This window comes from Macaca nemestrina, chromosome 13, assembly GCF_043159975.1.
Source record: "Macaca nemestrina isolate mMacNem1 chromosome 13, mMacNem.hap1, whole genome shotgun sequence".
Lineage (NCBI taxonomy): Eukaryota > Metazoa > Chordata > Mammalia > Primates > Cercopithecidae > Macaca > Macaca nemestrina.
The window spans coordinates 73,506,793-73,528,331 of record NC_092137.1 but is presented as its reverse complement, the minus strand read 5'-3'; the positions used below and the strand labels follow the sequence as shown (position 1 = coordinate 73,528,331).

At 47.4% G+C, this 21,539-nt stretch overlaps 1 protein-coding gene across 1 annotated transcript; it reads right to left on the bottom strand.

The window, feature by feature from the left end:
* Positions 1-1,022: 1,022 nt before the first annotated feature.
* Positions 1,023-10,171, bottom strand: LOC105465262 (notochord homeobox). The gene is made up of 3 exons (XM_011713594.3): positions 9,697-10,171; positions 3,486-3,700; positions 1,023-1,320 (listed from the first exon to the last, which is right to left on the bottom strand). The coding sequence occupies exons 1-3, from the start codon at positions 10,076-10,078 to the stop codon at positions 1,162-1,164; spliced, it is 756 nt and encodes a 251-aa protein (XP_011711896.1). The 5' UTR covers positions 10,079-10,171; the 3' UTR covers positions 1,023-1,161.
* Between the last annotated feature and the right edge of the window lie 11,368 nt (positions 10,172-21,539).

Sequence of the window (21,539 nt, the reverse complement as noted above, 5' to 3'; positions counted from 1 at the left end):
GCTAAACAGTTTTACCTTCTCCTCTTTGCTCTCAACTCCTGATGGGGAAAGAGTCTTCTATGCCCAGATGCTTATTCAAAGAGGTTCCTTCTCCACAGCCAGGCCAGGAAAATATTAATTGCTGGTACAGGTATCACTCCCCCAGGTGAGAGGAGCTGTGATATTATGAAATATATATTTGGTCTTCATCTCGATTTCCTGGCATAGACTCCTAAAATCCCTGGAATCTCTGAAGTGATGTTTTTTCATATGCTAATGAGTTGACTGATGACTGATAGACCTTAAGACTCCATATAAAACAAAAAGGGCAGGGTTGGGCTGGGTGGTGGCTCGCGCATGTAATCCCAGCACTTTGGGAGGCTGAGGTGGGTGGATCACAAGGTCAGGAGTTCAAGACCAGCCTGACCATATGGTAAAACCCCGTCTCTACTAAAAATATAAAAAGTAGCCAAGCGTGGTGGTGTGCACCTATAGTCCCAGCTACTTGGGGAGGCTGAGGCAGGAGAATCACTTGAACCCGGGAGGCAGAGGTTGTGGTGAGCCAAGATCGCACCACTGCACTCTGTCTCAAAAAAAAAAAAAAAAAATGGAGGGGCTGCCTTGTGGAATGAGCCCTCAATCTGTGGGGTCAGACACTACCTGCAGGTAGATCATGTCAGAATTTACTGAATTAGAGGTTGGAATGTGGGGTACACACCTATACGTTTGGTCACAGAAGTGTTCTGTGTTGATTGTTGTGGGGTGAAAGCAAAAGAAAAACGTTTTTTTTTTTTTTTCTATTTGGTCTTTTCTACTCAGGGGCTTACAAGCCTTAACAGTAACCACACACTTCGCACTGTGCCTGGCACATTATTGCTTTACAGACATCTTCTCACCCCTGGGTGGTCTAAGTTATGAATGTACCCATTATACATATAAAGAAAAAAGGCTCGGAAGTTCCATAGGTTGGCCAAGGACATAGTTGAAGGCAAGAATCTGTGCCTCCAATTATTACATTATTCCAGTTTCCAGAAATCAGTATAGAAAAGGGGGTCCCTGCTTGACAGCTCAGATTCCTCTGGTTGAGGAGGCTTTTTGTTGAAGTGTGAGGCAGGGAGCTCCAGTGGGTACCCCCAGGAGGAACTAGCCCAGGCAGCCTGGCTAGGGCCTCTGTCCCAGTCCTCAGCCGTCTACTCCTGACTCGGCATCATCACTCTGGATACTGGCGTTGGAGCTGCTGGAAGGCTCATCCAGGGAGGCAGCCTCGGCAGATGTAACCGCTGCCCTCAGCTTTTGCTGCTTCTGATACTTGACCCTGCGGTTCTGGAACCAGACTCTCACCTATAATTGGAGACAGTGGGCAGAGATCAGAATGTGACCAGCAGGTCCCACTGCTTCCCAATTCCTGGAGTGAACACCCCTCTCTGCCTGGCCAATATTTGCTCTTCCTTCTCAGGGAGGCACTTCCTCCAAAACACCCCTTTCTATAATTCCAGACACCATTCATTCATCCGAGTATTTACTGAGCTTCCAGGATGTGCTAAGCACCATCCTAGGTGATGCTGATACAGTGGCGAGCAACAGAGGCAAGCTGCCTACCCTCGTGGAGCTCAGGAGCTAGTGAAGAAACACTGGCAAGAAACACGTAAACAAACAAAGAGCTATGTAAACACAAAACGGGGTACAAACAAGGCTTTGGGTAGAGGAGGCCTCCCTGAGGAACCAGCACTAAAGCTGAGGCTCAAAGAGAGAGAGGCCCACCTGATGGGGACAGAGAAGAGCAGGCCCACAGGGCAGGGAACAACCTGTAGGAAGGATCTGAAATGGAACCAAGCTTGGAGTGTTTGAGAACCAGGAAGGAGAAGAGCACGGATGAGAGTGAGAGGAGAAAGTCAAGGGAGGGAAATGGGAGAGGTCAGCGGCTGCCAGATCACCCAGGACCTGGAAGGCCATATAGATAAGGAGTGTCACCCATGAGGCTTTTACGTGGGCCCACATAATCCTATTTACATCCGAAGTGCACTGTGCACCTGGCTGCTGTGTGAAGCATGGATGGCAGCAGAAGCAGGGAGACAGGAGAGAGGCCACTGCAGCAGCCCCGGGAGAGCTGGGGCGTACATTAGGGGTGACGGAGAGAAGTGAAGCAACTCCAGCTGTATTTTGGAGGTAGAGATGACAAGGCTCAATGATGGTTGGAAGCAGGGGAGGAGGAGGAATCTAGGATGATGGGGTTTTTGAGTAACCAGGTGGATGGTGGAGGCATGTATGGGAAAGGAACAGATTTGGGCAAGAAAAAAGTCAGGAATTGAGGTTTAGACTTGGGTTTCAGATACGTGCCCATGAGACATCTAAGTGGAATCACCAAGAAGGTAGTTAGAGATATAAGTCAGACAAGATGGTTGTGCTGAGGATACAAATTTGGGAGTCATTGGCTTATAGATGGCATTTTAAGCCATGGGAATAGATGAGACCAGCTGGGAAGAGATTTCGAGGTCCCCAAGGGAAGGGTAGCCTGCCAAGGAGACAGAGCTGGGAAGAAAACCAGACAGCATGGTGTCTGGAGGCTATGAGGAACATGTTTCAATAAGGGATGGGGTGGCTGACTGTCCAGTACTAAGAGCTGCTGAGTGGTGGACTGAGTTGAAGAAAGTAAAGTGTTATATTGTTGGTTCTGGCAACATGGAGTTATTAGAGACCTTGCTGAGAAGTTTTGATGGCGTGGTAGGGAAAAGTCATGTTGGAATGTGTGAAGGAGTGGGAAGTGAGGACACTGACAAAGTGACCATGGCAAGTTCTTGAGAAGTTTGCCTGTGAAAGGAGCAGAGAATTGACATAATAGCTGGAGAGGAATATAGGGGTGAAAGAAACATTGACTATATTGACTCTCTTCAATATCCACTTAATTTTTTTCTTTTTTCTTTTTTCTTTTTTTTTGTTGTTGTTGCTTTTTGAGACGGAGTCTCGCACTGTTGCCCAGGCTGGAGTGCAGTGGCATGATCTCTGCTGACTGCAACCTCTGCCTCCCGGGCTCAAGCGATTCTCCTGCCTCGGCCTCCTAAGTAGCTGGGATTATAGGCACCCAGCTAATTTTTGTATTTTTAGTAGAGACGGGGTTTCACTATGTTGGCTGGGCTGGTCTTGAACTCTTGACCTTGTGATCTGCCCACCTCGGCCTCCCAAAGTGCTGGGATTACAGGTGTGAGCCACCACACCTGGCCACATCTACTTAATTTTACTAGCAGGTCCTTATTTAGCATGGATATCCTTTATTATCAGTTTTTAGACTAATAATCTAAGTTAACATTCCAAGCTGTTCACATAATGTGACTTCAAATGGGACTTTTTTTTCATTATATAGAGCGTGCAAAAAGTCAGGGCCTGTCCCCTCAACAGCCTGGCACAGGGAAGAGGGTCCACGTCTTCCTCCCACCCTCCGTTTAGGGCCTTGCTGAGGTAGTGTTTGTCCCCAGGTGCAGCCCAGGCCCAACAGGAGTCCCTACTCCCACCTGGTTCTCTGTAAGTTTGAGCCGAGCTGCCAGCTGGGCTCTCTTCTTCCCCACCAGATTGTGCTGTTTTGCAAACACTTTCTCCAACTCTTCCAGCTGCTCCAAGTTAAACATAGTTCGGACTCTCTTTTGCTGTCTCTCAGTGTCCCTTAGGTCCTCCGTTGGGGCCCAGTCTGGGAAGGCCCAGAGTCCTGAGCAATGAGCCAGCTCCAACCCTAAAGAGCAACCAGCAGCAGGGGAGGTTAGCCAGCAGCAGGGGAGGTTAGCCAGAAGCCCCCGGCACTCCCATCTTGGCAAAATGAGAAGGCACACACAGCTCTACTACCTTGCCTTCCCCTTGGCCAGGTAACAGTGCAAGAAGACAGTGGAAAGAGACTGTGCAGAAATAACAGGAAACAAACAAATGGGAAAGAAGGGACAATGCAATGAGACTCTGTCTGTCACCACTACTGTCTAGCCAAGTGGCTTCACTTCTGGCCCCTAATAGGAGTTGCCAAACCTCCCTTCTCTTTGCCTTCCTCTCCTTTCCTTGACTGCTTCTGGCAACACCATGGAATGGGCAGAGAAGAGTCCCCCAGGGTTTCACCCTTTTAATTCATTGAACAAATATACTTTTTGAACGTCTGCTGTGTGTCATGCATGGTTTCAGGACAAAACAGAAAATCTCTGTCGTTATGGAGCTTACGTCTTAGAAGTGAGGTCAGAAGAGATACAAGTCAGAAGAGAGGGTTGAGCTGAGGATACAAATTTGGGAGTCATCGCTGAGCACAGTGGCTCATGCCTGTAATTCCAGCACTTTGGGAGGCTGAAGTGGGCGGATCGCTTGAGATCAGGAGATCGAGACCAGCCTGGCCAACATGGTGAAACCCCGTCTCTACTAAAAATACAAAAATTAGCTGGGCATGGTGGCACATGCCTGTAATCCCAGCTACTCAGGAGGCTGAGGCAGGAGAATTGCTTGAGTCCAGGAAGCAGAGGTTGCAGTGAGCCAAGATAGAGCCCACTCCACTCCAGCCTGGGCGACAGTGCAAGACTCTGTCTCAATTAAAAAAAAAAAAAATTGGGAGTCATCAGCTTATATAGATGGTATTTTAAGCCATGGGAATGGATGAGACCAAGCTGTGGGCCAGTGGAGATGCATCAACCAGGAGCAGTTCCTAAGTCAAATCTTGATGGGAATGAGGGAGTGAGTCATTGGGTTATCTGGGAGGACAGTATTCCAGGCAGAAGAATGGCAAGCATAATGCTAAGGCCATTCAGCCCCCACTAGCCTTGGGGAGTCAGGGCTGGCAGACAGACTGCCCCAACAAAGGGAGTGTGTCTGGAGCCCTGGCTGCTTAGGACTCCAACCACTGGGCCCACTAGGCTTACTCTGTGCCTGCCAAGGTAGACCAAAAGATCAGGAAAAGCCCATCAGACATACAGCCTGGTGTACCTAGTCAGCCTTGTTTCAGAATCAGAAGTTGACCTTTGAGGAAGAGAGTAGGCTGTATTGTGTATTCCTTAAGAGCTCTAGTTGAGGCCAGGCATGGTGACTCATACCTGTAATCCCAGTACTTTGGGAGGCTGAGGTGGGCGGATAGCCTGAGGTCAGGAGTTCAAGACCAGCCTGGTCAGCTTGGCAAAACCCTGTCTCTACTAAAAATACAAAAATTAGCCACGTGTGGTGGTGGGCACCTGTAATCCCAGCTACTCAGGAGGCTGAGGGAGGAGAATGGCTTGAACCTGGAAGGTGGAGGTTGCAGTGAGCCAAGATTGTGCCACTGTACTTCAGCCTGGGCAATAGAGTCAGACTCTGTCTGGGGAAAAAAAAAAAAGCCTCTAGTTGGAATCCCAGCTCTACCACCAATTACCAGCCAGAGGACCTTGGGCAAGTCAATGTACTTCTGTGAGCCTTGATTTCCTCATATGTAAAATGATGATAATTAATCCCTACTTCCAGAGATGTCCAGATTTTAACATGGTGCTGTCTGGGCACAGTGGCTCATGCCTGTAATACCAGCACTTTGAGAGGCTGAGATGGGCCCATCACTTGAGCCCAGGAGTTGGAGACCACCCTGGACAACATGGCCAAACCCTATCTCTACAAACATATAAAAATTAGTCGGGTGTGGTAGTGCACAACTGCAGACCAGCTACTTGGGAGACTGAAGCAGGAGGATCACTTGAGCCCGGGAGGCAGAGGTTGTAGTGAGCCAAGCCGAGATCACTCCTTGCCAATAGAGCAAGACCCTGTCTCAACAACAACAACTACCACAACAACAACAACAAAAACATATGCGCTGTTTGCTTACAGGGTGCTTAGCAGTGTGCCAGGCACAGAGCAAGAAGAAAGTCAATGGTTATTATAAAAATTAAAACAGAAGTGATAATCCAGTGGGGAGGAGAGGGATTATTTCCAGATCTGGGAAAAATTAAGCTGGATCCATAGCCAATATCTTGCACTAAAAAAAAAATCCAAACGGAGGAAATCTTCAAATGTAAAAAGGTAAACCCACAAAAATTTAGAAAAAAACGGGGAAGTTATTTTATGACTTCACAGTGAAGAAGTTCTTTCCAAGTATCATATAAGACCTGGCGCCAGGCACAGTGGCTCGTGCCTGTAATCCCAGCAGTTTGGGAGGCTGAGGTGGGAGGATCGCTTGAGCCCAGGAGTTCAAGATCAACCTGGGTAACATTGTGAGATTCCACCTCTACAAAAAAAATGTTTTAAATTAGTTGAGTATGCCTGTGGTCCCTGCTACTCAGGAGGCTAAGGAGGAGTGCTTACACCTGGAAGGTTGAGGCTGTGGTAAGCCATGATTGCACCACTGCACTCCAGCCTGAGTGACAGAGAACCTGTCTCAAAAAAGAAAAAAAAAACAACTGATTTATAAAAATACATCGAACATATAAAAATTAAAATTTTTTCTATGTAACAAAAGAATACCACCATAATCAAAGTCAAAGGCCAATAAATAGAAAAAAGTGTGTAGTTCATTACAGTTAAAGGGCTAATTTCTTTTTTAATTTTTTGAGATAGGGTCTTGTTCTGTCGCCCGGGCTGGAGTGCAGTGGCTTGACCTGGGCTCACTGCAACCTCTGCCTCCCAGGCACAAGCAATCCTCCCACTTCAGCCCCCGCCAAGGTGCACACCACCATGCCCAGCTAATTTTTGTGTTTTTAGTAGAGACGGGGTTTTGCCATGTTGCCCAGGCTGGTCTCAACTCCTGAGTTCAAGTGATCCACCCGCCTCAGCCTCCCAAAGTGCTGGGGTTATAGGGGTGAGCCACTGCACCCGGCCAGGGCTAATTTCCTCAATAGAAAAGAGCACCTACAAATAGATTGTTTTAAATAACCAACTATACGTATGGACAAAATACAAGAACAGATAGTTCACAGAAAAAGAAATACATCACAAGGTCAGGAGATCAAAACCATCCTGGCTAACATGGTGAAACCTTGTCTCTACTAAAAATACAAAAAATTGGCCAGGTGTGGTGACATGTGCCTGTAGTCCCAGCTACTTGGGAGGCGGAGGCAGGAGAATCACTTGAACGTGGGAGGCGGAGGTTGCAGTGAGCCGAGATTGCGCCACTGCATTCTAGCCTGGGTGACACAGCGAGACTCCGTCTCAAAAAAAAAAAAAAAAAAAGGCTGGGCGCGGTGGCTTACGTCTGTAATCCCAGCACTTTGGGAGGCCGAGGCGGGTGGATCATGAGGTCAGGAGATGGAGACTATCCTGGCTAACGTGGTGAAAACCCATCTCTACTAAAAATACAAAAAATTAGCCGGGTGTGGTGGCGGGCGCCTGTACTCCCAGTTACTTGGGAGGCTGAGGCAGAATGGCATGAGCCTGGGAGGTGGAGCTTGCAGTGAGCCGAAATCGGGCCACTGCACTCCAGCCTGGGCAACAAAGTGAGGCTCCGTCTCAAAAAAAAAGAAAAAGAAAAAGAAATACAATAGCCCTTAAACATGAAAATATTCTCCATCTCACTTATTACAGAAATGCAAATTGAACTAACACAGCGATACTGTTTTCCTTCTATCAGGTTGGATAAACTAAGATGGATAACACATCATGTAGGTGAGAGTGAAGGAAAAGGGAGCACTCTCACACACAGTTGGTTTTGAACTCCGGGAATGCAAAGTGGGTGCAAGCTCTGTGGAGGGCAATCTGGCAAAACTACAGCAAGCCCAACAAACCCAACTATACTAGAATAGCCTATGTGCAAGGTTATTCATTGCTGTGCTGTATATAACAGCAGTGACAGAAAACATCAATGGGACCTGATTGAATAAATTATGATATATTCCTTCAATGGGCTACTCAGTGGTTGTAAAAGAAGCTCTTTATGGATTGGAAAAATCTCCAAGATACATGGTCGAGTGACTAGAGTAAGGTACAGAGCAGAGTGTATGGTGAGTCTGGGGAAATGAAGGAAAGAATAGACGTGTGTGGATATCTGTATTCAGGTAATAAATATGCATAAAATATCTCAAGAAGTAGGTGGCTAGGTGACAGGCAAAAGAGGAAAGTCCTCTCCATATATCTTAGTACAAATTTTGACATTTGGACTGTGTAGGTGTGATACCCATGCAAAAACTAACTTGAGGCAGGGTGCAGTGGCTCACGCCTGTAATCCCAGCACTTTGGGAGGCTAAGGCAGGCAGATCATTTGTGGTCAGGAGTCAAAACCAGCCTGCCCAACGTGGGGAAACCCCATATCTACTAAAAATACAAAAATTAGCCGGTCGTGGTGGTAGGCGCTTGTAATTCCAGCCACTCTGGAGCTAAGGCAGGAGAATCACTTGAGCCCAGGAGGAGGCTGTAGTGAGCAGAGATAGCACCACTGCACTCCAGCCTGGGAGACACAGCGAGACTCCTTCTCAAAATAAAACAAAAAACACACACAAAAAAATAACTTGAAAATGAGACAACTGTAACATGAAGTAATAAACTGTAATTCAGACCTCAAGTGTGTGAAGAGCTCAGAGAAAGGTGACTTGGAGTGATGGGCACAGCTGCCAGATCCAGTGATGTTGAATTTGGATGGGGCTGGGAGTCCAGGGGTTAATGCACTGCTGAAATGGGTTGAGGAAATGCTGGACTGGGGCGAGTGCCCTGGAGTAGGAACCCGGCAATATTGTGTTACAACTATCTTAGTATGGATTGACAAGTGTTGGACTAACTTTGCTCCTGTTTTCTTCGTGGGGACATGGGGAAACATGAACCTGGCAACCAAAAATGCAAAAGCACGTGTAGGTGGATGTTTAATGCTAGAGGGCAAAGTTCCCTCTATAGTTACTTTTGTTTGTTTGTTTGAGACGGAGTCTCACTCTGTGGCCCAGGCTGGAGTGCAGTGGGGCAATCTCGGCTCAATGCAACCTCTGCCTCCTGGGTTCAAGTGATTCTCCTGCCTCAGCCTCCTAAGTAGCTGGGATTACATGCGTGCGCCACCACGCCCTGCTAATTTTTTTGTGTTTTTAGTTGAGACGGGGTTTCACCATGTTGGCCAGGCTGGTCTTGAACTCCTGACTTCAGGTGATCCACCCGCCTTGGTCTCCCAAAGTGCTGAAATTACAGGCGTGAGCCACCGCGCCCAGCCTTACAGTTACTTTCTCATGAGATTTAAGTGCCTGGCCCTTAAGCACCACTTAAGAGCATTGCAGGCACGCAGGCTCAGAGCGGAGAAATGTGGAGCCCAAGTTCACAGACGTGAGCAGTGGAGGCAGTAGCGGTGCGTGAGCCTTGACCAGCTCCTAACAGCTCCTCACTCAACAGCACCGCCCGGAGAGTCCACTTCTCTCCCCACAAAACAGGGCCATCGGTTCGGGTCGAGAGCAGCTTTGGGAAGCGTCTCTGCCACCAAGCGCTACCCTGGGGTGTGAGAGGGAGTCAAGGGACGCGGAGACCGGGAGCAGGGCTGGGTCCCCTTGCAGCCCCAGCGCTTGCCTCCTGCCCACCGCATTCAGGCGCTGCGCCGCCCTCACACCCACCCTCTCCCACCTCAGCAGCTTGCTGGGCAAGCCTCGCGCCGGAGGCTTTCTCGGCAGACTGTCGCGGTCCTCGGCTTCAACTGCAAGGTCAGCGGTGGCAAAGCCCCTTCTCACTCCAGCCGTGTGTGATTCTCAGACTCAGTGCCCTCTCCTGCACCTCCGCCGGAGGTGGCGGCCTAGGCTCTCCAGCCCCCTCCCAGTCCCCTGCATGCGGGCGCGGGGCGCGCAGTACCTGTGACGCCGAAGCCCCGCAGGCCGCAGACGGGAGCCATGCGCGGCCCTGGCACAGGGTAGAGACCCACGCTCAGGTAGGCGGGCAACCACGATGCCGGGCACGCCCAGGGCAGGCCCGGGGCGGCGCACAGGAAAGGAGCGGTCCAGAAGGCCGGGTGGGCGCAGGCGGAGCCCGACGGCTGGGAGGCCGCCGGCGTGCGGGGGTCGGGCCTCGCCAGGATGGCCTCGACAGAGAAGGGGGACTCGAAGCGTCTGGGAGCGCGGGGCGTGTTCGGGCCGGTGGGGAACCTAGGCGCCGGAGGGCGGCCCGAGCGCGGAGACCGGACCCGAGCGCCCGAGGGAGCGGGCGGCGGGCTGCCTCGCGGCCTGGGGCTGGGCATGACGCGTCCCTTGCCGGGACGGGCGCAAGGAAGGGAGCTCGGGAGGAGTGAGAAGATTCTACAAAAGGTCGGGAGCAAGACCGGTTGTCTGGGAACCTCCCGGCGTTCGGCGAAGGCTCTTAAATTTGGCGGGGCGGGGCATGGGGCGGCCTCTCCCCTCTGCGGCCCGGGCGGGGTCCCCAAAGCCTGTGAGCGCCCGCCCTGGGCGAGGCAAGGTGGCCACAGCACCAAAAAGTGTGTTCCCTCCCTTCCTCTGCTTTTAAAAATGCCCACCCTGGGGCGGTCACGGGGAGGACTCTGAGCTCGCTGGTGATCCTGGGCGAAACACCCAGCCACCGGGCTCCGTCTTTGTCCTTCTGTCACTGGAGCAGGGATGCCCGTTTCCCCGGGGCCTCGCAGAGGCGGAGCTGTGATCTGGAGAGCCGTAGGGCAGTGCCTGCGTTCCTGGCCTCAGCTGACCCGCGCCATCCTCGACGCAGAAGCCTCGGCCAGGTTCACTAGGACCGCGCAGACTTTGTTCGTTTTTAAATGTAAATATTTTATTTATAAGCACAGTGATAAGTAAATTTTCCACCTGGCCTCAGCCTTTTAGTTTCCCTGCCTTGAGATGCCGCTGTGGTTACCAATTTCGTTCTTTCTTTAGCATTTTTTTTGGCCAGGTGCAGTGGTTCATGCCTGGCATCCCAGTACTTTGGGAGGCCGAGGCGGGATGGTCGCTTGAGCCCAGGATTTGATTTGATTTGATTTGATTTGATTTGATTTGATTTGATTTAGGGGTAAAAGATATGGCCACTATGTCTCTAGCCCTGGACTTTTAGTATGTAATTCTCTGTGTTTCCATACATAATTATCAGTTTTCAGTTGTGTCATTTATTCCTTCTTCAGACTGTAAATTCCTGAGCATAAGCATTAATATTTCCAATTTACATATTAGTAAATACAGCAGGAGAAGTTAACAGAACTGCCTTGATTCAAATCACCTAGGTATGTGGTTTAAATTTGCATTTATTTCCCTGAAGACGTTCTTTGTGAGCGTCTTTTTATATACTTATCAGCCACTTGGATATCCTCTTTTGTGTGAAGTGCCTGTTCAACTGGTTTGCTTATTTTTGTATTGGGTCACTATCTTTTTCTTATTGTAAGAGTTTCATGTATAGATAATTTGGAATCAAGTCCTTTGTTGTAATATATATAGAAGCAGATAACTTCTGTCACTGTGGCCTACCTTTTCATTCTTTTAGTAGTGGCTTTTTTTTTGTTTTTTTTGTTTTTTGTTTTTTGTTTTTGAGATGGAGTTGCCCAGGCTCGAGTGCAGTGGCACAATCTTGGCTCACTGCAACCTTTGCCTCCCAGGTTCCAGCGATTTTCTTGCCTCAGTAGCTAGGATTACAGGCATGTGCCACCATGCCCTGCTAATTTTTGTTAAGCATACCAAAAATAAAGCCAAATGATTAACAGACTTTATTTGTATTTATTTAGTTATTTAGAGATGGAGTTTCGCTCTTGTTGCCCGGGTTGGAGTGCAATGGCGAGATCTCGGCTCACTGCAACCTCTGCCTCCCAAGTTCAAGCGATTCTTCTGCCCCAGACTGCTGAGTAGCTGGGATTACAGGCGCCTGCCACCACGCCCGCTAATTTTTTGTATTTTTAGTAGAGATGGGGTTTCACCATGTTGGCCAGGCTGGTCTTGAACTCCTGACCTCAGGTGATCCACCCGCCTCGGCCTCCCAAAGTGCTGGGATTACAGGCATAAGCCACCACACCCAGCCCTATAACAGACTTTAAAAAGACCACTGAGATGCGGTAGTACATGAACTAGGCACTTTATAAAAGGAAATATCTGAATAGCTTAAAACCATATATGGCTGGGTGTGGTGGCCCACGCCTGTAATCCCAGCACTTTGGGAGGCCGAGGCAGGCAGATCACTTGAGGTCAGGAATTCAAGACCAGCCTGGCCAACATGGTGAAACCCCGTCTCTACTAAAAATACAAAAACTAGCTGGGCATTGTTGTGGGTGCCTGTAATCTCACCTACTTGGAGGCTAAGGCAGGAAAATCGCTTGAACCTGTGGTGAGCCGAGATTGCACCATGGCACTCCAGCCTGGGCAAAAGAGCAAGACTCTGTCTCAAAAAAAAAAAAAAAAAAAAAAAAAAAAAGGAAATGTACTGAACTCTATGAATCATCAGGGAAATTCAAATTCAAATCACATCGTGATCCACTATACACGCACCAGAAGATGGAAAATACCAAGGGTTGGCTGGGCGCGGTGGCTCACACCTGTAAATCCTAGCACTTTAGGAGGCCAAGGCAGGTGTGAGGGCGAGGCGGGTGGATCACTTGAGGTCAGGAGTTCGAGACCAGCCTGACCAACATGGTGAAACCCCATCTCTACTAAAAATCCAAAATTAGCCAGGTGTGGTGGCGCACGTCTGTAATCTTGGAAGCTACTTGGAAGGCTGAGGCAGGAGAATCGCTTGAACCTGGGAGGCGGAGGTTGTAGTGAGCCATCGCACTCCAGCCTGGGCAACAAGAGCAAAACTCTGTCTCAAAAAAAAAAAAAAGAAAGAAAAAGAAAAGAAAAGAAAGAGAATACCAAGGGTTGATGATAATATGAAGCATCTGGAACTCTTATCCCCTGAGTGTGGGCATATAAATTGGTACAAACGCTTTCGAAAAATGGATGAGCAGTATTTACTTAAGCTTAACCCTCTGACTCAGCAGTTCCTATTCTAGGTACAGTGTATACCCAACACAAATATGCATATATGGTTAACAAGAGACATGTTTGAGAATGTTCACAGCAGCATTATTTGCAATAGCCCCAAATCAGAAACTACCAGAATGTCTACCAACAGTAGAATAAAGTTGTGCCACTGCACTCCAGCCTGAGTGACAGAGTGAGACTCTGTCTCTAAAAAATAAGGCAAACTTATCTATGCTGCTAGAAGTCAGGAGAATGGTTTAGGGTGATTAATGAGTGGCAGAGGGCATGACAGGAACTTCTGGGGTGGTAGCAGTGTTCTATTTATTTTCTTTTTCTTTTTTTGTTTTTTGAGATGGAATTTCACTATTATTGTCCAGGCTGGAGTACAGTGGCGTGATCTCAGCTTATTGCAACCTCTGCCTCCCAGGTTCAAATGATTCTCCTGCCTCAGCCTCCCAAGTAGCTGGGATTACAGGCATGTGCCACTATACCCAGCTAATTTTTTTTTTTTTTTTTTTTTTTTTTTGAGACGGAGTCTCGCTCTGTCGCCCAGGCTGGAGTGCAGTGGCGCGATCTCGGCTCACTGCAAGCTCCGCCTCCCGGGTTCACGCCATTCTCCTGCCTCAGCCTCCCGAGTAGCTGGGACTACAGGCGCCCACAACCGCGCCCGGCTAATTTTTTTTTGTATTTTTAGTAGAGACGGGGTTTCACCGTGGTCTCGATCTCCTGACTTTGTGATCCGCCCGCCTCGGCCTCCCAAAGTGCTGGGATTACAGGCGTGAGCCACCGCGCCCGGCCAATTTTGTATTTTTAGTAGAGACAGGCTTTCACCATGTTGGTCAGGCTGGCTGATCTTGAACTCGTGACCTCGGGTGATCCACCCGCCTCGGCCTCCCAAAGTGCTGGGATTACAGATGTGAACCACCATGCCTGGCCAGTGTTCTACTTCTTAATCTGGATGCTGGTTACACAGATCTTTTTTTTTTTGAGACGGAGTCTCGCTCTATTGCCCAGGCTGGAGTGCAGTGGCACCATCGCGGCTCACTGCAAAAGCTCCACCTCCCGGGTTCACACCATTCTCCTGCCTCAGCCTCCTGAGTAGCTGGGACTACAGGCGCCCGCCACCACGCCGGGCTAATTTTTTGTATTTTTAAATAGAGACGGGGTTTCACTGTGTTAGCTAGGATGGTCTTGATCTCCTGACCTCGTGATCTGCCCGCCTAGGCCTCCCAAAGTGCTGGGATTACAGATGTGAGCCATTGCATCCAGCCGGTTACACAGATCTTTAAACTTTGTGAAAATTCAGTGACCAATTGTTCCTGGTCTGGACCATTAGCAGTCCTTCCTTTATTTAGTCGTAGTTTTGCTATTGATTTTAATCACAGGATATGGAAATATCATGTTGTTCCCATTATCCCCTTAATAGTCAGGATCGGTCACCCAGGGAGTCTGATAATACTCTTCAGTACGTATTGATTCACTGGTGAGAGAAGCCCAAGTAGCCAGGGACAGTCTTAATTGCCAGTTCAGTGAAGCCACTGCTGTGTCTCCTGTGGAAATAATTTACTCTCGGGAACTCTAATATCTCTAGATCAGCAGAGCACAAAGTTACCGAGATAGGAAGCAAAAATTTTGCTAGAGAAACACTATGTGTTATATTGAGGAGATCTGTTCTCATTTCTACCCTCTGATCCACAAGTCCTGGTTTGGGATTTCTCCCAGTACCATATGTTGGTTGCCAGTTTAGAGCACATCTTGCATCCTGAAGGACATTACCCATGCCCTGCAACATGTTACCATCCAGCTAGTGCATAATGAAGTCTTCAAAAGGTCATCCTACTGTTCTTTCAAGCCAGCTGCTTCAGGGTAATGGTAGGACCAGTGAATTCCATGAGCCTGAGCCTATTGCTGTTCTTCACTTGCTGTGAAATGCTTCTTTTGTCAGAAGCAATGCTATGTGGAAACATCTGTGAACTTATAGAATGCTTTGGCATTCTATAAGTTCACAGATGTTGATTTTGGCAGAAGCATTGTAGGCAGAGAAAGCAAATCTATATCACAGTAAATGGATATTCCAGTAAGAACAAAGTAATGCCCCATGTAATTAACCTGGCATTAGGTGGCTGGTTGGTTTTCATATTGGGGGCTCAGTGTTGGTCTCTGCTGTTGGCAGGTTGGGCACTCAGCAGTGGCTGTAGTCAGATTGGTTTTAGGGAATGGAAATCCATGTTACTAAATCCCATCCTTCCCTCCATGTTCACATTTTTCATGAGCCATTATGGTAACCACACATACTTTGTCACATCATCCCCATTGAATTTTGGGAGCCCAGCTCAATAGCATAAGTTCTGTCCATCATTTCTGGCCTACAGAGAATAGCCACCATAGAGTTCTTCAAGGATATCAGGGCTTTCCTCTTGAATGCATTTCTCATAGGCTTGATGACGGAAGTGTCTTCTAGAACTAACTGGGGCACATATTACAGGGGCAGGTAAACAGGTCTTCCATGGCAAGTCTACCCTAGCATTCCAGCCTTCCTTAGCCATTTGATACCTCTTCTACAGTGTGCCAACTTCATTTAAAAGTTCGTATCAACCAACTGAACAAATTGTTAGACTCACTCAAGCTAACACATTGAATCAGGAATCTCTGCTTAGTTGGCCCTTGTAAATAGATTCAGCTTAATAGGACTTTATACTTCTTCCATCCTCATCTCACACCTTTGGGATCCATGTCCATACATTTCCCCAGGTTTCTGGATATGTAAATTGGCAACATCATGAAATTATTTTGGTGTGTATCATACCACCTTCTCATGGGAAAGGTTTTGTACTTAATTCTCTGTGGCCTGTTTGAACTTGAGTCTACCAGCAATGAGAGGCAGTGGAGGTAAATCCAGAGGGCCACCACTTCAGGGAAGGTCATTACAAGTCCTTGAGGCAAGGGGAGATTCACTTCTTTTTTTTTTTTTTGAGACGGAGTCTCGCTCTGTCGCCAGGCTGGAGTGCAGTGGCCGGACCTCAGCTCACTGCAAGCTCCGCCTCCCGGGTTCCCGCCATTCTCCTGCCTCAGTCTCCCGAGTAGCTGGGACCACAGGCGCCCGCCACCTCGCCCGGCTAGTTTTTTGTATTTTTAGTAGAGACGAGGTTTCACCGTATTAGCCAGGATGGTCTCGATCTCCTGACCTCGTGATCCGCCCGTCTCGGCCTCCCAAAGTGCTGGGATTACAGGCTTGAGCCACCGCGCCCGGCCAAGATTCACTTCTTTTTCTGAGACAGGGTCTTGCTCTGTCACCCAAGCTGGAGTGAAGTGACGTGATCATATCTCATTATAACTTTGAACTCCTGGGCTAAATGGATCCTCCTGCCTCATGCCCAGCTAATTTTTCTTTTTTCTTTCCTTTTTTTTTTTTTTTTTTTTTGGTTTTGTTATTTTTAGTTCTTTTTGAAACCAAAATAGCCATCGGCTAATTTTTTAAATTTTTTGTAGAGACAGAGTTGCACAGGCAGGTCTTGAGCTTGTGGGCTTAAGCAATCCTCCTGCCTCAGCCTCCCAAAATGCTGCGATTACAGGCATGAGCCACTGCGCCTAGCTGAGATTCACTTCTTCAGATAAGAGTGGAAAGTTACTTCTACTGTGAAAAGAGGTTCAGCAGAATTTAGGGGCTCAGATTTGTTGGAACCTGGCCATATATATCTTCATCACAATTTTCAGTCTCTCTTCTTCCCAATCAATGACACAATTTCTAGCAGAGGAGACCTGAGAGGTTGGGAACATAATTTACATCACAGGACAGCCACAAAACTTTCAGGTCCTTTCCATGGACCTTGAGATGGGAATTCAAAATCCTAACTCCTCATATTCTTTCCCCAGATTCTTCAGGGCACTTAGGAACAACTCACCAATGTTATCATAATTGTTATATCCAAGCAAATATTTGGTCAATCAAAGATTTGACTTCTATAGACACCTGATTATGGTGTCTGCAAGTGATCATTTAAATAACTTTTTTGGCTGGGTGCAGTGGCTCACACCTGTGATCCCAGCACTTTGGGAGGCCGAGGCAGGCAGATCACTTGAGGTCAGTTCGAGACCAGCCTGGCCAACATGGCGAAACCCCATCTCTACTAAAAATACAAAAATTAGCTGATCGTGGGGCTGGGTGCCTGTATTCTCAGCTACTTGAGAGGGTGAGGCAGGAGAATCACTTGAACCCAGGAGGCAAAGGTTGCAGTGAGCCGAGATCTTGCCATTGCACTCCAGCCTAGGCAGAAAGAGTGAGACTCTGTCTCAAAAATAAATAAATAAATAAATAAATAAATAAATAAATAAATAAATAAATAAAATTTAAGATAAATAAATAACTTTTTTTTTTCCTATGGCATACCATGAAGAACCAGTGATCTCTTTACCCCTGACAACCTCTGGTAAAGGTTATTTATGCCTTTAAATCTATTTAGGTCACAGAATCAATTCTAGATGACCCAGACTGAACCCATCACCCACTAAGGTTGTGTTATTCTTGGAACCATGTCCAGTAGCAGATTCTCTATTAGTCATGATCCAATCAGAGAAGCAGGACCCTAGGAGTGACAAAAAATAAAGGATTTTTTTTTTTGAGATGAGGATCTTGCTCTGTTGCCCAGGCACATCTTGAACTCCTGAACTCAATGATTCATTTGCCTCAGACTCCTGAGTAGCTGAGATTACAGGTGCACACCACTGTGCCTGACAGAATAAAGGATTTATTTTTATTTTTTTCATCATATTCAACCCCAAAGAATAAAGGATTTTATTATGGGAATTTGACCTTATACAACTGTGGGAACTGGTAATCGGTCTCCGTGAGGATGTTACTTCTTTGTCTGGGTCTGGGACTAAAGTCCACAGGCAGGCACTGGGGAGGGAAAGATGGATGTGAAGTGGGAAAACGAGGACAAACTGGAATGTAGGAAGAAGGGCAAGAATAAGCTAAAACCTGCCTCAGTCTCATACCACCTCCAAGCCTCTCATTTTGTTAATGCAGGTGACATGCAAGGAAGTCTGGTGTCCTTCATTCTGAAACTAAGCACATACTTGGCTCAGGAGCTGGGAAAACTGAAGAGGGTCTGGTGGGAGCTGAAGGACCTACATGCCCAGCTGTTGCCTCCATCAGCAAAATGAGCCAGTAGATCTGCCATAATGCGTGTGAGTCACCATAGCACCTGCTCTGTACTGCTAAACATGGCTGCTGCTTCATTTCTGCGTCCTAAGCATCATGCCCAAAACCATGCAGGGAAGGAAATTCTGGGAAATGTAGTTCCAGCTTAGCTAAGTTGGCACAATGCAAAGTCATTTATAAAAAGGTTTAACTGGCCAGGCGTGGTTATCCCCACACTTTGGAAGCTGAGGTGGGCAAATCATGAGGTCAGGAGTTCAAGACCAGCCTGGCCAATATGGTGAAACCCCGTCTCTACTAAAAATACAAAAATTAGCCAGGTGTGGTGGTGTGCACCTGTAGTCCCAGCTACTTGGGAGGCTAAGGCAGAATAATTGCTTGAACCCAGGAGGTGGAGGTTGCAGTGAGCCAAGATCAGGCCACTGCACTCCAGCCTGGGTGACAGAGCGAGACTCCGTCTCAAAAAAAAAAAAAAAAAAAAAAGGTTTAACCATGTATAACATAAAACATAAATATCTTGGTAAAAGTCTAAAGGCATTCTTAGGCATGATAAACATGACAATCAAAATAAAGATGAGCTCGGGGAGGGAGAAGGGAATAGGATTAGGGAGGGTCACTTGGGCTGTCAACTTTCTGTATTGTTTTATTTCTTTTAGTTTTTTTTTTTTTTTTTTTTTTTTTTTTTTTTTGAGACGGAGTCTCGCTGTGTCTCCCAGGCTGGAGTGCAGTGGCGTGATCTCGGCTCACTGCAAGCTCCGCCTCCCGGGTTCACGCCATTCTCCCGCCTCAGCCTCCCAAGTAGCTGAGACTACAGGCGCCCGCCACCACGCCCGGCTAGTTTTTTGTATTTTTAGTAGAGACGGGGTTTCACCATGTTAGCCAGGGTAGTCTCGATCTCCTGACCTCGTGATCCACCCGCCTCGGCCTCCCAAAGTGCTGGGATTACAGGCTTGAGCCACCGCGCCCGGCCTGTTTTATTTCTTAACACAAAACAACCATAGTAAAAATGTTTGATAAAACTGAGTAGTGGTGTGTATATGGATATTCTTTTTATTACTCTCTATACTTGTCTAAAGGCTTGAAATGTTTCATTTTTTTTTTTTCCTACCACTCTGTATTTAAAAAAAAGTTTTTGGCCAGGCCCAGTGGCTCACGCCTGTAATCCCAGCACTTTGGGAGGCTGAGGTAGACAGATCACTTGAAGTCAGGAGTTCCAGACTAGCCTGGCCAACATGGTGAAACCCCGTCTCTACTAAAAATGCAAAAATTAGCTGGGTGTGGTGGTGGGTGCATAAAATCTCAGCTGTTTGGGAGGCTGAGGCAGGAGAATTGCTTGAACCCAGGAGACGGAGGTTGCAGTGAGCCGAGATTGCACCACTGCACTCTTCTCAAAATAAATAAATAAATAAATAAATAATAAATAATTTTAAAAAGTTTCTTCGTAGTGATGGGGCATTGCCATGTTGCCCAGGCTGGTCTCAAACTCCTGGCCTCACGCAGTCCTCTTGCCTCAGCCTCAAAGGGCTGGGATTATAGGCGTGAGCCACCTAGCCCAGCTGCCCCCTCCCCCTTGCCCCATTGCCACTGTGTTTTTTAAAAGACAAAATACAACTTGAGAAAATGTCACAAAAGAAGAGCTAGTTGATAGACAAATTTCCCTAGCATAAAAAAATTATTAACAGCCGAGCACGGTGGCTCACACCTGTAGTACCAGCACTTTGGGAGGCTGAGGTGGGCAGATCACCTGAGGTCAGGAGTTCAAGACCAGCCCGACCAACATGGCGAAACCCCATATCTACTAAAAATATACAAATTAGTCAGGCATTGTGGTGGGTGCCTGTAATCCCAGTTACTCGGGAGGCTGAGACAGGAGAATTGCTTGAACCCAGGAGGTGGAGGTTGTAGTGAACCGAGATGGTGCCACTGCACTCCAGCCTGGGGAACAAGAGTGAGACTCTGTCTCAAAAAAAAAAAAAAAAAAAAATTCTTACAAATAAAGGAGGCCGGGCACGGTGGCTCAAGCCTGTAATCCCAGCACTTTGGGAGGCCGAGACGGGTGGATCACGAGGTCAGGAGATCGAGACCAGCCTGGCTAACACGGTGAAACCCCGTCTCTACTAAAAATAAATAAATAAATAAATAAATAAATAAATAAGGAAAAGGCAGATAGCCCCAAAGAAAAATGAGCAACATAAGTCACAGAAGACATACAAATAGATTGTAAGCACATTAAAAGATGCTCAATGTGTTAAAAGATTATAAGCACATTAAGATGCTTAAATTTATATAAATATGATAAATGATATTTTTGACTATTTGAGTCCCAAGAATAAAAAGATTAGCAATATCCAGTGTTGGTGAAAATGTAGAGAAATGGGCCCTCTCATATATTATAGGCAAGCATGTAAATTAGTTCAGTTTTTTTGGAGAATTTTTTAAAATTTAAAACCTTTTTCTGGCCGGGCGCGGTGGCTCAAGCCTGTAATCCCAGCACTTTGGGAGGCCGAGACGGGCGGATCACGAGGTCAGGAGATCGAGACCATCCTGGCTAATATGGTGAAACTCCGTCTCTACTAAAAATACAAAAAACTAGCCGGGCGAGGTGGTGGGCGCCTGTAGTCCCAGCTACTCGGGAGGCTGAGGCAGGAGAATGGCGTAAGCCCGGGAGGCGGAGCTTGCAGTGAGCTGAGATCCGGCCACTGCACTCCAGCCTGGGCGACAAAGCGAGACTCCGTCTCAAAAAAAAAAAAAAAAAAAAAAAACCTTTTTCTTTTCTTTTCTTTCTTTCTTTTTTTTTTTTTTCTGGAGTCTTGCCCTGACACCCAGGCTGGAGTGCAGTGGGGTGATCTCAGCTCACTGCAACCTCTGCCCTCCAGGCTCAAGCCATCCTCCTACCTCTGCCTCCTGAGTAGTTGGGACCACAGGCACATGCCACCATGCCCTGCTATTTTTTTGTAGTTTTAGTAGACACGGGGTCTTGCCATGTTGCCCAGGCTGGTCTCAAACTCCTGAGCTCAAGTGATTCGCCTGCCTTGGCTTCCCAAAGTGCTGGGATTTTAGGTATCAGCCACTGCACCTGGCCTTTTTTTTTTTTTTTTTTTTTTTTTTAAGTAGCGATGGGGCCTCACTATGTTACCCAGGGTGGTCTTGAACTCCTGGGCTCAAACGATTTGCCTGCCTCAGCCTCCCAAAGTGCTGGGATCACAGGAGTGAGCCACTAAGCTCAGCCTGGAGAATAATTTGCAATAGCTACTAAAATGTCAGAAGATTCCTTTTCAAAGATTCCTGTATAAGGATGTACATTGTAGCACCTTTTATAGTAGCAAAAGCCTGGAGGCAACTTAAGCAGTTCCTAGATCTCCAGTGCCTAGAAGCAACCCAGGATTTTCTGATGAAGTTAGTTTTGGCGCTCAACCTTGAACAATCAGTTTTCTTTTTCTCACTTAATTGTGGAAATTCCTCCAAGCTACCCAGTTTAGATCTAACTCATCTTTTTAGTGTCTGCATAGTGTTCCGCAGTATGGGTGGGCCACAATTTATTCAACCTTTCTTCTGTTGAAAGGCATTCAGGTTGTTTTCCACTTCTGCCCTACAAA

Excerpts from the sequence above, each read along its gene's own strand:
- LOC105465262 (XM_011713594.3), bottom strand. The coding sequence starts at position 10,078 with ATGCCCAGCCCCAGGCCGCGAGGCAGCCCGCCGCCCGCTCCCTCGGGC. Across the intron at positions 3,701-9,696 it reads GCGGGGCTTCGGCGTCACAG|GGTTGGAGCTGGCTCATTGC; the intron begins GTACTGCGCGCC and ends GTTGCTCTTTAG. Across the intron at positions 1,321-3,485 it reads TCAAACTTACAGAGAACCAG|GTGAGAGTCTGGTTCCAGAA; the intron begins GTGGGAGTAGGG and ends CTCCAATTATAG.